The sequence below is a fragment of the Gopherus evgoodei genome, chromosome 6, assembly GCF_007399415.2.
Source record: "Gopherus evgoodei ecotype Sinaloan lineage chromosome 6, rGopEvg1_v1.p, whole genome shotgun sequence".
Lineage (NCBI taxonomy): Eukaryota > Metazoa > Chordata > Testudines > Testudinidae > Gopherus > Gopherus evgoodei.
Genome location: NC_044327.1, coordinates 45944301 through 45957645, shown reverse-complemented (window position 1 = coordinate 45957645; position 13345 = coordinate 45944301). Strand labels below are relative to the sequence as shown.

At 40.4% G+C, this 13345-nt stretch overlaps 1 protein-coding gene across 2 annotated transcripts in view; it reads right to left on the bottom strand.

Annotated features, from left to right (window-relative positions):
• Window positions 1–916: 916 nt before the first annotated feature.
• The window catches only part of NTRK2 (neurotrophic receptor tyrosine kinase 2), a 271563-nt gene continuing 259134 nt past the window's right edge, over window positions 917–13345 (bottom strand). For both annotated transcript variants that reach the window (XM_030566647.1, XM_030566648.1), the window contains exons 16-17: window positions 8153–8311; window positions 917–6889 (exon numbers count right to left, since the gene is read on the bottom strand). In XM_030566647.1, the coding sequence (XP_030422507.1) occupies window positions 6704–6889; window positions 8153–8311 (345 nt within the window). In that variant the 3' untranslated portion in view covers window positions 917–6703. The remainder of the gene's footprint in view (window positions 6890–8152; window positions 8312–13345) is intronic.

The window sequence follows — 13345 nt, the reverse complement described above, 5'->3', positions numbered from 1 at the left end:
ATGGTTCAGTGTATCCAGTTCAGTCACAACCAAGTCAGTTCTCTAGTGGAGCCAAGGCCATAATGGTTAGGAGTTTCATTTCAGCAACCAAGATTTGAGGGTATGGCATACTTCTATTCTATCTGCCTCCTGCATAGTCACCATGAAATGGTATAATAGGACGCTAAGGGTTATGTCTATACAGCCCATGGAAGCAAGCTGAAGTCCACCTCTCTTCCTAGGCTTCAGAAGCTGATTTTCAGCCTGAGCTACAACTTCAAAGCGTGCTAATGGGAGCCTTGCTGGCCCGAGTCTGTCAGCCCACACTAGGAGGCTCGTTTCCCAGTGACTGAATGATACATTGACAACTAATTTACTAGCACAGATCTTGATGCTATTTTCATAGCATTAGACCAGCCTTGTGTTGGGCTGCTTTTTGTTTGATAATTTCCCCTCAGACTTTTAGAATGACAGCCAGCTCCTGCAATCTCAAGCAGATCTCTTGGCAAAGCCAGTTATAGCCATAGAGTAGCAAAGAGTCCTGTGGCACCTTACAGACTAACAGACGTATTGGAGCATGAGCTTTCATGGGTGAATACCCACTTCGTCAGATGCATGCATCTGATGAAGTGGGTATTCACCCACGAAAGCTCATGCTCCAAAACGTCTGTTAGTCTATAGGGTGCCACAGGATTCTTTGCTGCTCTTACAGATCCAGACTAACACGGCTGCCCCTCTGATACTGGATAGCGATAGGCTGGCTTTCCTATTGGTATCCTTTAAATCTGACGGCCTTGTGTAATGCTGACAGACCCCAGTCACTGGCAGGCGGGATTGAATCTGGAGCTTAGTGCATGAGCCTCTACCACCTGAGCTAAAAGCCAGCTGGGTGGTAGCTAAGGCTGTGGAGCAGACTCATTAATCTTGCTGTCTGTCTGTCTGTCTCTGTGTGGTCTCAGTTCCACTAGATGGGACAGAACATCACACCCAGAAGGTGTGTGGGTTACATTTGGGTAAATCAATAACCTACAGTGGGATCTTCAATTAGGTGCCTGAAGCCAAGCTGAATGTATAATCACTGCTTTTTTTTTATATTACTATTTAGGAGTTTCAGCTACTATACAGGCTGGCCTGGAATTAATGCTACATTTGTTCACAACATTTGAATACTACATTGGGACAAGGAAGAAACCCAAACTCTAATCTTCGCTAGTTTATTAATAGTGCTGCGGATTAGGAGACACATTTTGAAAACATGCACATAAATTGTATCCAGAAAATACTTTCACCTACTGATAAGCACCTTATTGCAGGACAGCATATGCTATATGGATAACTGTATGACAAACAAGTATTCACATGCACACGTACCCAAATGTGCAAATGTTCCAATGGGTTCACTTTAGGACTTTTTTTAAAATAGCCCTAATTTGTGTAAATACAGGTAGCAAATTTCATAACTGTTTTATATGTGATGCTTCTTTCATCTCATCGGAGTACAGTACCTGTATGGAACTGTTTTTTTATCATTATTTTAGATTGTAAATATGTCACATTTCCAAGCACATTTAGCCATTCATTATTACCACGTTTTTTAAATAGGATTCAAATAAAAGAAAATACCACACAATGTTTCATGAAAATTGTATAACATTTTTAAAGTAATCATCATTGTATCACTTACAGTCTTTCTTTTGGATGACACTGTTTATTGAAAGACATCGTTTGTATTAAATACACTATAGTACAAGAGACTTTCCATGTCGTGTTGACGGAAGCTGGTCACATGATTCACAAACAAATCTTTTAACACTGATACTCAGGCATCACTTCAAAATCAGCCAAGATGCAATGGATCTTTTAAAGCAATGAATTTCTATAACAAACTGCAAAACAAGAATCACTGAATATTTGCACAGAGACATCACAGTAAAAAAAAGGAGAAAGAGAGCTCTAAACATCAGGTCACACTTTTAGTGACAAATATAGAGATCTATATTTATAAGTAGGTATCTCCCTCTCTCTGACTCTTGAGAGAGAGAACGAGTTGTATCTAGAAATATACATATATACATGAAGTATAGGTAGAGAGCAGGGCTGGGGCAAATATTTCATAATAAATTGAATCTTTCTCTAGTGGTGATGTAATTAAACATCCACACTGAATTGACTTGTATATAAAATTCTCAGCTGCTTGTTCAACATTTGTTTTTCTTTAAGTTGCAGAACAATACATATAAGCTGCAAGATATAGGCCTCTGAAAAGATTTGATTTGATTTTTGTTTTCTTATGCCTTCCTGTCAAACAGCCTTGCTAGAAACAGCTTCTGCTATACTTGCCCAAAATATTCTGTGTTTATAAAATACATTTCAGCCAATCTTCACTCAGAACTTTCTACAAGCAAACAAAAAAAAATCCATAGACCTGGCCTAGAATGCATAGACAAGAAAATAATATACCCATCATTTCCCACTTCTTCTCCTGAGACGTACTTTAAAAAGATGGCAAAATAGTCACTTGGTTGCTGTTGTGAAATTCACAGTGTTTTCCCTGCAACATTGTAGTCTTTTTTTGCTTCATATTTGTGATGAATGTAGCAAAATAAAATAAAAAGTAACTAAGGCTCTTCAAGGATCTCTTGACTCAGAGCAGCAGTGGTTCATCCCAGTCCTGACAACAAGAAAATACAGTTTCCTGTGCTATCAAAACCTTCATCTTCAACTAGAAACCCCAACCCCTTCCCCACCCACCCCCACATTCTTACAGCAATATTTGAATTTCTTTTACAGGGCATAACAACCTGGAGACAGTCTTGTTCTTACGTATATGCACTATAACTTAGTCAGCTAGTGACTTGATCGCTTTATTGGGGTGTTTCTTATATCTTTAAAGTGTTCTGTGAAAGTCTATATCAAGCACAACAAAATTATCTCCAAAGAGCAGAGAGAGAGAAGTAAATGGCAGTTATTCACTGAACAGCAGATTATATATAAATATATTGGTTTATAAATCAGAATGAATGAACTCCTATGTAAAATGAAGTTTCATCATGCATCATGGGTGCTGTTGCTTTACAAATACTGTTCACTACAGCTGGTTGCTGAGTTCTGCAGATTTACTGAGGGTGAAGGAGAGAACGTGGGAAATTCCCAATACTAGCTGCTGCTATTATTACTGCAGGGTTTTGGAGTTCTCACCATTGTTCTACCAGTTGTGTTGCAGTCTGAAACTTCCAGCTCATTCTTGGAATTATTTTGTAACTGAAGAGAAGTGCAAAATGCCAGTGGAGCTGTAGTACTGCTGTTGAACAATACAACAATAATAGCACAAAAACAGAAATTATTTTAAACCAAATTTTCTTCTAGGAAGTTTGAAGCCAATCTGTTCATTGCTCTGTGAGAAATTAATGAATATTAGACAATAACGGAGGGACTGCTTTTATACAATCATTTGGGGAAAAAATGTTGATTGTTAAAAATATCTCTGGCACTCCAGTATTTCCTCCACCCACGCGGAACTGCATTCATTTAAAAAGTTAAATCTTATAAACATAGAAAAAGAAATACCAAAGGAAAAAAGGATTTTGGTTATTTAGCGGACTTTATTAATAACATTGTACCCCAATTATCATCTGTTAGAATATATGTATATGTAAATTTATACATATACACACAATCACACATACTGTATATGCATGTCTGAATATGTATAAATCAAATATTTATAACACACATATACATATACCTATATACCATGTATATATACACACCCTATGCAAACACACACATATATATAATATATATTATATATATATGATTGGTTTGTAGCATAGTCTAGAAAGATTTTGTAATGAGCCTGATTGTCATATTTGCTCAGTGTACAAGATTTAGCTGAAGTTGCAAGCATGACAAATGTCTATACATACACTCACCCCTCATTGCCATTTGAAAGTATTTCTTTTTCTCTTTTCCACTCATTTTGCTACACTTACACCCCTTCTTATGAATAAATGCAAAAACTGGTTTAGTTTTAGTTAATAGCTAGTCTACACTGATTATAGCTTTTATGGACTACTGTTCACGTGTGATATAGGCCAAATTTATTCATATTTTTCGCTCTATAGAACATTTGGTCCTTTAAGTTTGACATACTGATATGCTGTTGCACAGTGTATTCTAACACACTATATTTTCCCCATACATGACTCTAGTCTGCTCTTTTAGTAATGAAAAAAGGATGCCACTAGAGCAACTTGTATTTTTTTTCTTCATTTTTGGTATACATTCCATTAGTTCTTGCAAAACCTACTGTTTGCTTTCAGGTTAGGGCCATTGCTCAGAGAGAACAATATCTTGGAGACAAAAAGGATATATTTTTCTAAAAGGCATAAGGAACTATGACAGAATACAACAGGTAGGAGTTTTGTACCTCCCTTCCCCAACACACAACCCTTCCCTCTTCACACTAAAAGTGTAGTCTCAGTGTACTCTGACAGTTTACATTTTCTTTTCCACTTTCTGTTATACTGAAACTGAATTTCTTAAAGACATAAAACTCAGGCCCTCAAGAGAATGGGTTTCCCTGAATGTTCAATCTTTTTCAAACAGGGCTATTGCTATTCAAACTTCTAAAACAGCCCAGATAAAAACATAAAGCCCATTTTGTATGAGTCTTCCTCTTGCTTTTTTTTTTTATTTCCAGTTCTAGTGGTTCAGAAATAACATCTGGTTTATTAAAGAAATACTGCATATGGCTTTATAGTTACATTGTTAAGTTTATTTTTAATGCTTTTTTCACTGACATAGAGGAGGATTCAACTCCATCACTGTCCAGTCAATTGTTTTATTTCTGAAAACGTTCAAAATCTCTGAGAACTGGCTTTAAAAGCCACTGAAGGAAAAAAGAAAGTGCTTTAATAAATAATATATGCAAGCAAATTATATATTAAAATTTTATGGGAACACTTACAAAAATAAAACGCTGAATGTATTAAATAAAATAACCACAACACAAAGATGAAGAACTACTACTACTCTTTGATTTGGCTCATAATATTAAAAAAAAATAAAAGAAAAAGACAATTTTTTGCAGCAAGGCCCCCTCACAGAGGGAGGCAAATGTTCTTGAGGAACAGGTAAGATTTCTTTCCATTTGTAAGAGTTCATAAGAAAAATAATCCTAAATCTAAATTTTAAATCTTCAGCATCTGTTTGAAAAATAAACACAGATGCCCATGCACTTGCCATTAGCACAGTGGCCATGCATATACTGTACGCACACAATGCCTTTCCAACCAGACATAAATAAATTACAGAACAGTGGATGCTGGGAATGACACCACTATATCAACCAGAAATTGGTGCTGAACTCAGGATCTGTATGCTGTAATGTCAAGTGATAACCACAGGATCACATCTAGCTGTCTCCAGGGCCTTAATTCTATCATCCCCTGCCATGGCTCAAACATAATCTACTATTTCCATGTTTTACATTATTTGCGTAGTATCATATCTGTAACAATGAAAAGATATCTGAATGTAGCTAATGACCTCCATTAGCTCCCTCTAATTAAATATATGTTATACCTTTATGGATTTGCTATTCCTATCAGGGTGTACAACAAGATGAGCAATAGTTTCTGCACAAAGGGCATTAATCGACGAAGACCATGCACAATTTTGCTTGCACAGTGAAAAAATGGGAATGGAGAAGGAGAGCAGTAGGAGTATGCTGCCTGACAAGCACAGTATCTACAGCTTGTCCTGTCTGATCAAAGTTCTCAGCTTCAACACTTGACCCTGAAATGCACACTGTACACTAATCAGCCTAGCTTCAGCCTGTATTACCAAAGGCTAGCTGGAGAACAATTTTATACCAGTGCTATCACAATATCCTACTCTAAGACAAGTTGAGGGATTGTATTTAGCTTATCATAGTGTTGTGTAATCTAGTGCAATGCAGGAAGCATCTTTTTCTTTTTACCATAGACCATAGTACTGGATCTGATGATGAAAAATGCTAACCAAGCACACTCTTTAAACAATCCCTTTACTCCTCAGACAGGCTCCCAGAGGAAAGCACAGAATCGTTTCCTTCCATTAAATCATTTCAGTGTTTTGAGTGGGGTTGGATGCCATCTAATCCCATGGTTCTTCCATACAGTGGATCGCACAACGCTGTTTTCTTTCTATCTGGCTTTATCTCAACTAGAAATAAGCTTCCCATAGAGAACACCAATCTTCTTTTTCCACCCACACACTGAAGCAAAAAAAGTAGAGGTGAATCAAGAAGAACTCCCAGTATCTGTACAGCAGAAGTCACAAAGTTCGAGTCAAATATTTTTTTCCCTTTTTTCATCCACATCAAAGGCATGAGTACAACAAGGCATTGTTAGTTGTGGTGGGCAATCTGGAGTGTCTGCTGATATAACAGACCAGGTTTTTAAGGCCTTTGTCTATGCAGAGTTACAATAACGCAGAAGCCAGATTCAATAGGAGAGAGAAAAAATGAGAGAAACAGAAAGAGAAAAGAGATACATTTCAATAATGTCAAAAAAGTCAATACTGTGTCTACAGATGGAGAAGTGCACATTGCTTGCCCTTTGAAAGCTTCTCCGCATCTTTGTCATTACTACTGTCAGAGTTAAGAACATATTTTGATGGAGTTCAGCGGCCGTTGAACACATTCATTCACGCAGCCCATAAGAGGAAATGCTAGGAGGCTCTAGCCTAGAATATCCAGGTAAACTGGAGAAGCCTTGGCCAAGTTCTGAAGGAGGGAATGGATTTCTTTGATGTTGAGCCTCATGTGAGGCTCCCGTTGCCAACAACCCAGCATCAAGTCGTACACTTCCTTTGGGCACGTACGAGGTCGCTGCAGAACTCGGCCCTGAGTGATGCACTCGATCACCTAGTGAGAGAGCAAAGAAAGAATCAATGGAGCAATAGATAGGCACTAGCCTGCCTTAGCCGGGCAGCACCGCTGACGGGACTTTTAATGTCCCAATTGGCAGTGCTGACCAGAGCTGCTAGAGTCCCTGGGTACTGAGCAAGGCGACCCAGTGCCTTACATGCCGCAACCCAGTACTGAGTCATGACCCGAACTTTGAAAAACACTGGCTTAAACCACTTCCAAAGTGACATCAGCTAAACTGGAAAAAGGCAATCTGGAATAAGAGGGTCCTCATGGGGAGTGACACTGGTATAGCTATAGCAGTTTAAATTCATATTTTGCCTAATACTGGTACAATTTTCCTCTGTAGACAAGCTCTGAATGTGAGTGAATTTATTTCTTATGAATGGGGCTAAATTGGCAGCCCTGTAGACCGAAATTCTCTGTCTACAGAACTGGTAAATCACGGGAAACTATGGTATAAACTTCCTAAATCTGTTCCATCAACCTGCCAAAATCCTAACTTGGAAGGACCAATGCTTTTCACCCTACTTACCAGGGTAATTCATTCTGAGGGCTTCAGTTCAGCTTCCACACCCACACAAGTCTCTATTGAGACTGAGCACAAGTACTCTATTGGCAATTGCGGTAGGGTTTGTGATACAGACTCCAAACCACATGCTGCATGCTCCTCTCTCACTCAGAACCATCCCCTCCCACATGCTCATAGAGGCATCACAGTGGCAGGTGGTCAGTGACTGGAGATATAAGGGGTCATCCCTGGCAGAGTTTTCCTGGGCTTCAAAGGACTTCCGGATCCCCTCAATTTGTTATAGACTAGGGTGGGACAGCAGCATTGTTCTTGAGTCACTTACACACACTGGTTGATACCTGTAATAGAGACTGCCAGAGGCTGGGCTGAAGATACTCCACTTCCTTTCTTTTGCAAGACTGCAACACCTGTCACCTCACTTATTGCTCCATACCCCAGGCAGGTTCCAGTCTACCGCACAACTTTCTTGTAGTCTACTTGGATAACATCCTTCTCTCTTAGTGGGAAAAATTCAAAAAGCCAGAGAAAAATGGACCCAAACCATGACACTTGCAATAGTACCGCAAGTGTTGGCAAGTGTTTAGTGATTTTTATAGTAAATAAAATTGCAACTTGTGTGCTGTGACTATCCTTTCCAATCAGAGAGCAATTCCCTTGTGGCATCCATATCTTTAGTTAAACTCCACCATCTGAAGCACATTTTGTTATCCACAGTGCATTATACACACCTCATTGTTTGAGAGCTGATACCATGGCTGTTTGCCATAGGTGAAGATTTCCCATAAAACGACCCCCAGGCTCCAGACATCGCTTTCTGTGGTGAACTTCCTGTACATGATACTCTCAGGAGGCATCCAACGAATGGGCAACATGGTGTGACCACCAACCTGATGGAAAAGAACAAACTTGTTTAAAAGAATTCCTTTGGGTTCTTTGTGAAGATGTGCACAATGAATGCCAAACTGAGGGAGTGGATATTGATATTTTCTGTTTGTGTCCTTTAACTTTACAGAGCTTGTAAGAACATATTAGCAAGATACTACTGCCTATTATCATTAATTCATCTCTTAATCAATGCAAATGGATGGCAATCACTACCAAGATCAATTTCTCAATACTGTGGTACCTTCAAAGAAATTATTTCTGAATTATATACTGATTTTTTTTTACTTATTTAGCACCTTCTATCCAAGGGACACCACAGAACAAAACCTAACACCACCCTAACTCATTTTACAACACAGAGAGACTAAGGTATCACATAATGAGTTCTGTGCAGACACTGCCCCGTCTTGCACCAAACCCCATTAACTTCAAGTGAGCTCTATAGTCTTCTGTCCATATAGAGCTCATTGTAGAAGTAGGGCCAGAGTGATTTCTCTCTTAATTCCCAATTCCATGCCTGACCCACAAGACTTCTCCCTTCCTCCTATGAAGAACTGAACGTGACCTGGGAGGGGAGAACTGATATTCACCTACAGAAATCTGCAGTTATTCATATATTTCCTTTCACTGTGTTCATGACCTTCTTGTATTTATACTTCATAGATATTCCAGTGAATAAACTCTACTATTCTGGTAAATAAATTGTCCATGAATATTTTAGTGAAGAGTCCATTCCAGTCAACTAGACTTTGAGAAAAGTTATTTTTTAAGTTGAATATTTGCCAAAATTAGAATGTCAAAATGTATAAATAACAAACTGTGATTTTCAAATTGCATAAATAACTAAGCACCAATGTGAATTTCAATTTGCAGATTTTACAATTGAATCTGCAATTCAAAACTCATTCTGTTATTTAGCTACATCAGTCACCCAGTCAATATCATATGACATATCTAATTATGACCTTGATTCTGCATCCAACCAGAATTCATTGAAGCACTGGGGACTGACTAATGCCATGTGAATTTTTTAAATATTCACAGTGAATTGCTCATGAATTACTGCAGACCAAAATTTATGCACTCATTCTCTCCTAAATAGCCTAACCCCCTAGCCCCACTCTTTTGGATTAAATAATCTGATTAATAATTATCTGTAACTACTGGGATCAGACTCTGATTCAGCAAAGTACTTCAGCATATGTTGATCATCTTAGGAACGCCTTTCTGAAACAAGGCCTGTATGAATATTCACAAAAGATTTTTTATTTTCTTAAACAGATGCACTTTCTTAAAACTAGGATCTTCTTTAACCTTGATTCTTTTTAAAAAAATGTTTTTATTTCCATTTTCCAAGTGATTTATTGCCTCTTGATATGCCATTTCAACTTGATCATACAAATTAATAAATCCTAACAAAGCTAATTAACAAATCTAACTCAGTATGATCATTTTATGGAATTCTGATTATCTCTGAATTGGAGCTGTTGTAAATGACTCCAAAGTATTTTCTTTTTGAAGGCTATATACTTTTTGATTAATATATTTTTTCCTGTCTGATAATTTATTTAGTTTATGAAACCGCATCAGGACAGATTTTATACTTTTCAAGATTCCAGTCTTTCAGGAGATCATTCCTCCTTCTGGGACTTTACATAAGTTGTTATAAAAAATATTTTTCTTGTTCTGATGTCAAAACAACAAATGATAGGTGAGCCTAATAAAAGTTCAGTCAGGGTCCAGATTACTTCTAAAGCAGTTGGTAAATCTTTCCCCATATATTTGTTAGTGCTTCAGTGTTAGTATAGCACATCAAAAATACAGTCATCACTGTTAAACAGTGCAATCATGCTGCATACACTGCCATAAAAGACCTAGACCATTACTGATTCCATAAAAATATATAGAAGTGCCACAACTGACATAGGCATGTGTTTTATTAATAGACACTCTTTTGCTGCCCCTCAACCCAGATAATGTGGGAGGAGCGTGTCCACAGTTGGTGCTCGAGCAGTGCACCATGTGTAGCTATCCCACTGTTCAAATCACCACCTTCTGACACTAGGAGTTCTGGGAATGGATGGTAGTTCATTCTGGGGGTGGGCTCACTGCCCCCATGATGCAGTTTCTTCCATCTTATCAATCCTTGGGCTTCCGACTACGTTTTGTGCACTTTTTCAAATTCCCCTGTAAACTTGGCACCCACCATCTCTGCCTGAAAGTATGGATCCTGCACTGCTCTTCAGTCTTATAATAAGCATTATGAAGACATCACAGCTGACCCTGCAGTATTTCATGACCTGCAAATCTGAAAATGAATTTGTGGTGCCTGCCGTGCTATGTGCCACTGAAAGAAACAATTCAAGATTGGTGTTGGTATTCATGGAGCAGCTGCACATGGTGGACCATCGATATTGGGCTTGGAAAACAAGCACCGAGTGGTGGGATTGAATTGTGATGCAGATATGGAATGATGTGCAGTGCCTGCAGGACTTTTGGGTGCGCAAAACCACCTTTCTGGAACTGTCTGTGGAACTTGCCACTGCAGTGCGGTGCAAGGACACCACAATGACAGCTGCCCTCACTGTGGAAAAAGTGAGTGGAGATTGCTGTGTGGAAGCTGGCAACTCCAGAGTGCTCCTGGTCAGCTGTGAATCAGTTCGGAGTTGGGATGTTCACTGGGATGTTGCAGTGATGCAAGTGTGCAGGGCCATTAATTGCCCCCTGCTACGAAGGACTGTGACTCTGGACAATGGGTGGTGAATGCTTTGCAGCAGTGGAATTCCCTAACTGTGGTGGGGTGATAGACGGGAAGCATATCCCAGTTTTGACCCCAGGCCATCTTGCAACAGAGTATGTCAACAGAAAGGGCTATTTCTCTATGGTATTGCAGGTGCTGGTGGATCACCGGGATCATTTCACTGACATCAGCACAGGGTAGTCAGGGAAGGTGCATGACTAGGGTCCAACCAAATTCACAGCCCATTTTGGTCAATTTCATGGACATGGGATCTTAAAAATAATAAATTTCATGATTTCAGCTATTTAAATTTGAAATTTCATGGTAATTGTAGGGGTCCGGACCCAAAAAGGAGTTGTGGGGAGGGAGTTGCAAGGTTATTGGGGGGGGGGCGCGGGTTGCGGCACTGCTATCCTTACTTCTGCACTGCTGCTGTTGGCGGCACTGCCTTCAGGGCTGGGCAGCTGGAAAGCGGCAGCTGCAGGCTGGGAGCCCAGCTCTGAAGGCAGTGCCTCGCCAACAGCAGCACAGAAGTAAGGACGGCCTGGAATGGTGTTGCCACCCTTACTTCTGTGCTGCTGCGTACAGAGATGGGCCCTCAGTCAGCAGCTCCCACTCTCAGGCTACCCAGCTCTGAAGGCAGCAGCGTGAAGTAAGGGTGCAACGGTATGGTATTGCCACCCTTACTTCTGCACTGCTGCTGGCGAGGCTCTGCCTTCAGAGCTGGGCTCCTGGCTGACAGCTGCCAGTCCCCAGCCACCCAGCTCTGAAGGCAGCACAGAAGTAAGGGTGGCAATAACACGACCCCCTTGTGACTCCTGCAACTTCCTTTTGGGTCAGAACCTTCAGTTTAAGAAATGCCTGTGAAATCTGTATAGTATAGGGTAAAAGTGCACAAAAGACCCGTTTTCACAGTCCATGATGAGTATTTTGTGGCCGTGAATTTGGTAGGACCCTATGCATGACACACATAACTTCAGGAACAAGGGTCTGTATAGAAAGCTGCATGCAGAGACTTTCTTTCCAGACCAGAAGATTCCAATAGAGGTTGTGGAAATGCCCACAGTAATCCAGAATGACCATTAAATGTGCATTTAGCAGATTAAAGGCTCACTGGTGCTGCCTTTTTGGCAGGTTAAACCTCAATGGGAAAATATTCCCATGGTCATAGCAACCTGCTGTGCTCTGTATAACATTTGTGAAGCCAAGGTGTAAAAGTTTCCCCCGGGGTGGAGCACTGAGGTAGATTGGCTTATGGCTGATTTTGAGCAGCCAGATACCAGGACTATCAGAGGGGCTCAAAGTGGGGCTGTGGTATTTGAATCAGGGAGGCTTTGAGGCAGCATTTTGATAATGAGTCCCAATAATGTGTCTTTCTGTAATGCGTTCAGCCAGGCATTATTTACTTGTTACCTTGAATGATCCCTGTAATGATTCCTGCCTGAGGGTTAACTGTAGTCTGCAAATATGCCAATTGCCACTCTGTATGAATTTCTGCTGCAACAACCATGCATAGAACACAAATAAAGACTCATTTAATTTTTAAGACTAAATTTTTATTAAACAGCAACACACAGATTTCCATTTCTTACACGGGACATGACACTGAGCAGCATTTTCTCAAACGAAGCTCTCACAGTTGTGTGTAAGTCCAGCTGTCATTATGGAATGTGTCCCTAGGAGTGGAGTGCAAGGGGTACTGTGACAGGCTGGAAATATGCGAGGAATGTGTGTGTGTGTGTGTGAGTTTGGGGACGGCATGGAATGCAGTTCTGTATGGGCTTCACAGGGAGTCGAGCATGGATGTGTTCTGACTGCCGTGCAATCAGGGGCCTGAGCATCTCTGTTTGGTCCTCCATGAGCTTTATCATCTGTTCCTCTATTATCCACACCCGCCCATCTCCTCTCCTAACTATCCATTCTGAGTTTTTCGTTTATTGTCTCTCTCCATGCTCTTTGCTTGCTATCAGCATGATCAGACAATAGTAACACTTCTTGAAACATGTTCACCGCCTTATCTGATGGAGGTGCTCCGCTGATGTGTAGGATCTGGCCCTCAAGGGCACATCTGCAGAACCAAAAAATCAATACGCAGAGTCAGTCTTGAATCACAAAAGTTACATATGCCTCTTTCTCACTTTCCCTTGACCAGCATGCAGTACAGGGAGAGCACTAAACGTGGTGAGGGGGGAAGGTGCAAGAAGCAAGGGTGGCTCTAGGCATTTTGCCGCCCCAAGCATGGCAGGCAGGCTGCCTTCGGCGGCTTGCCTGTGGAGGGTCCGCTGGTCCCGCGGCT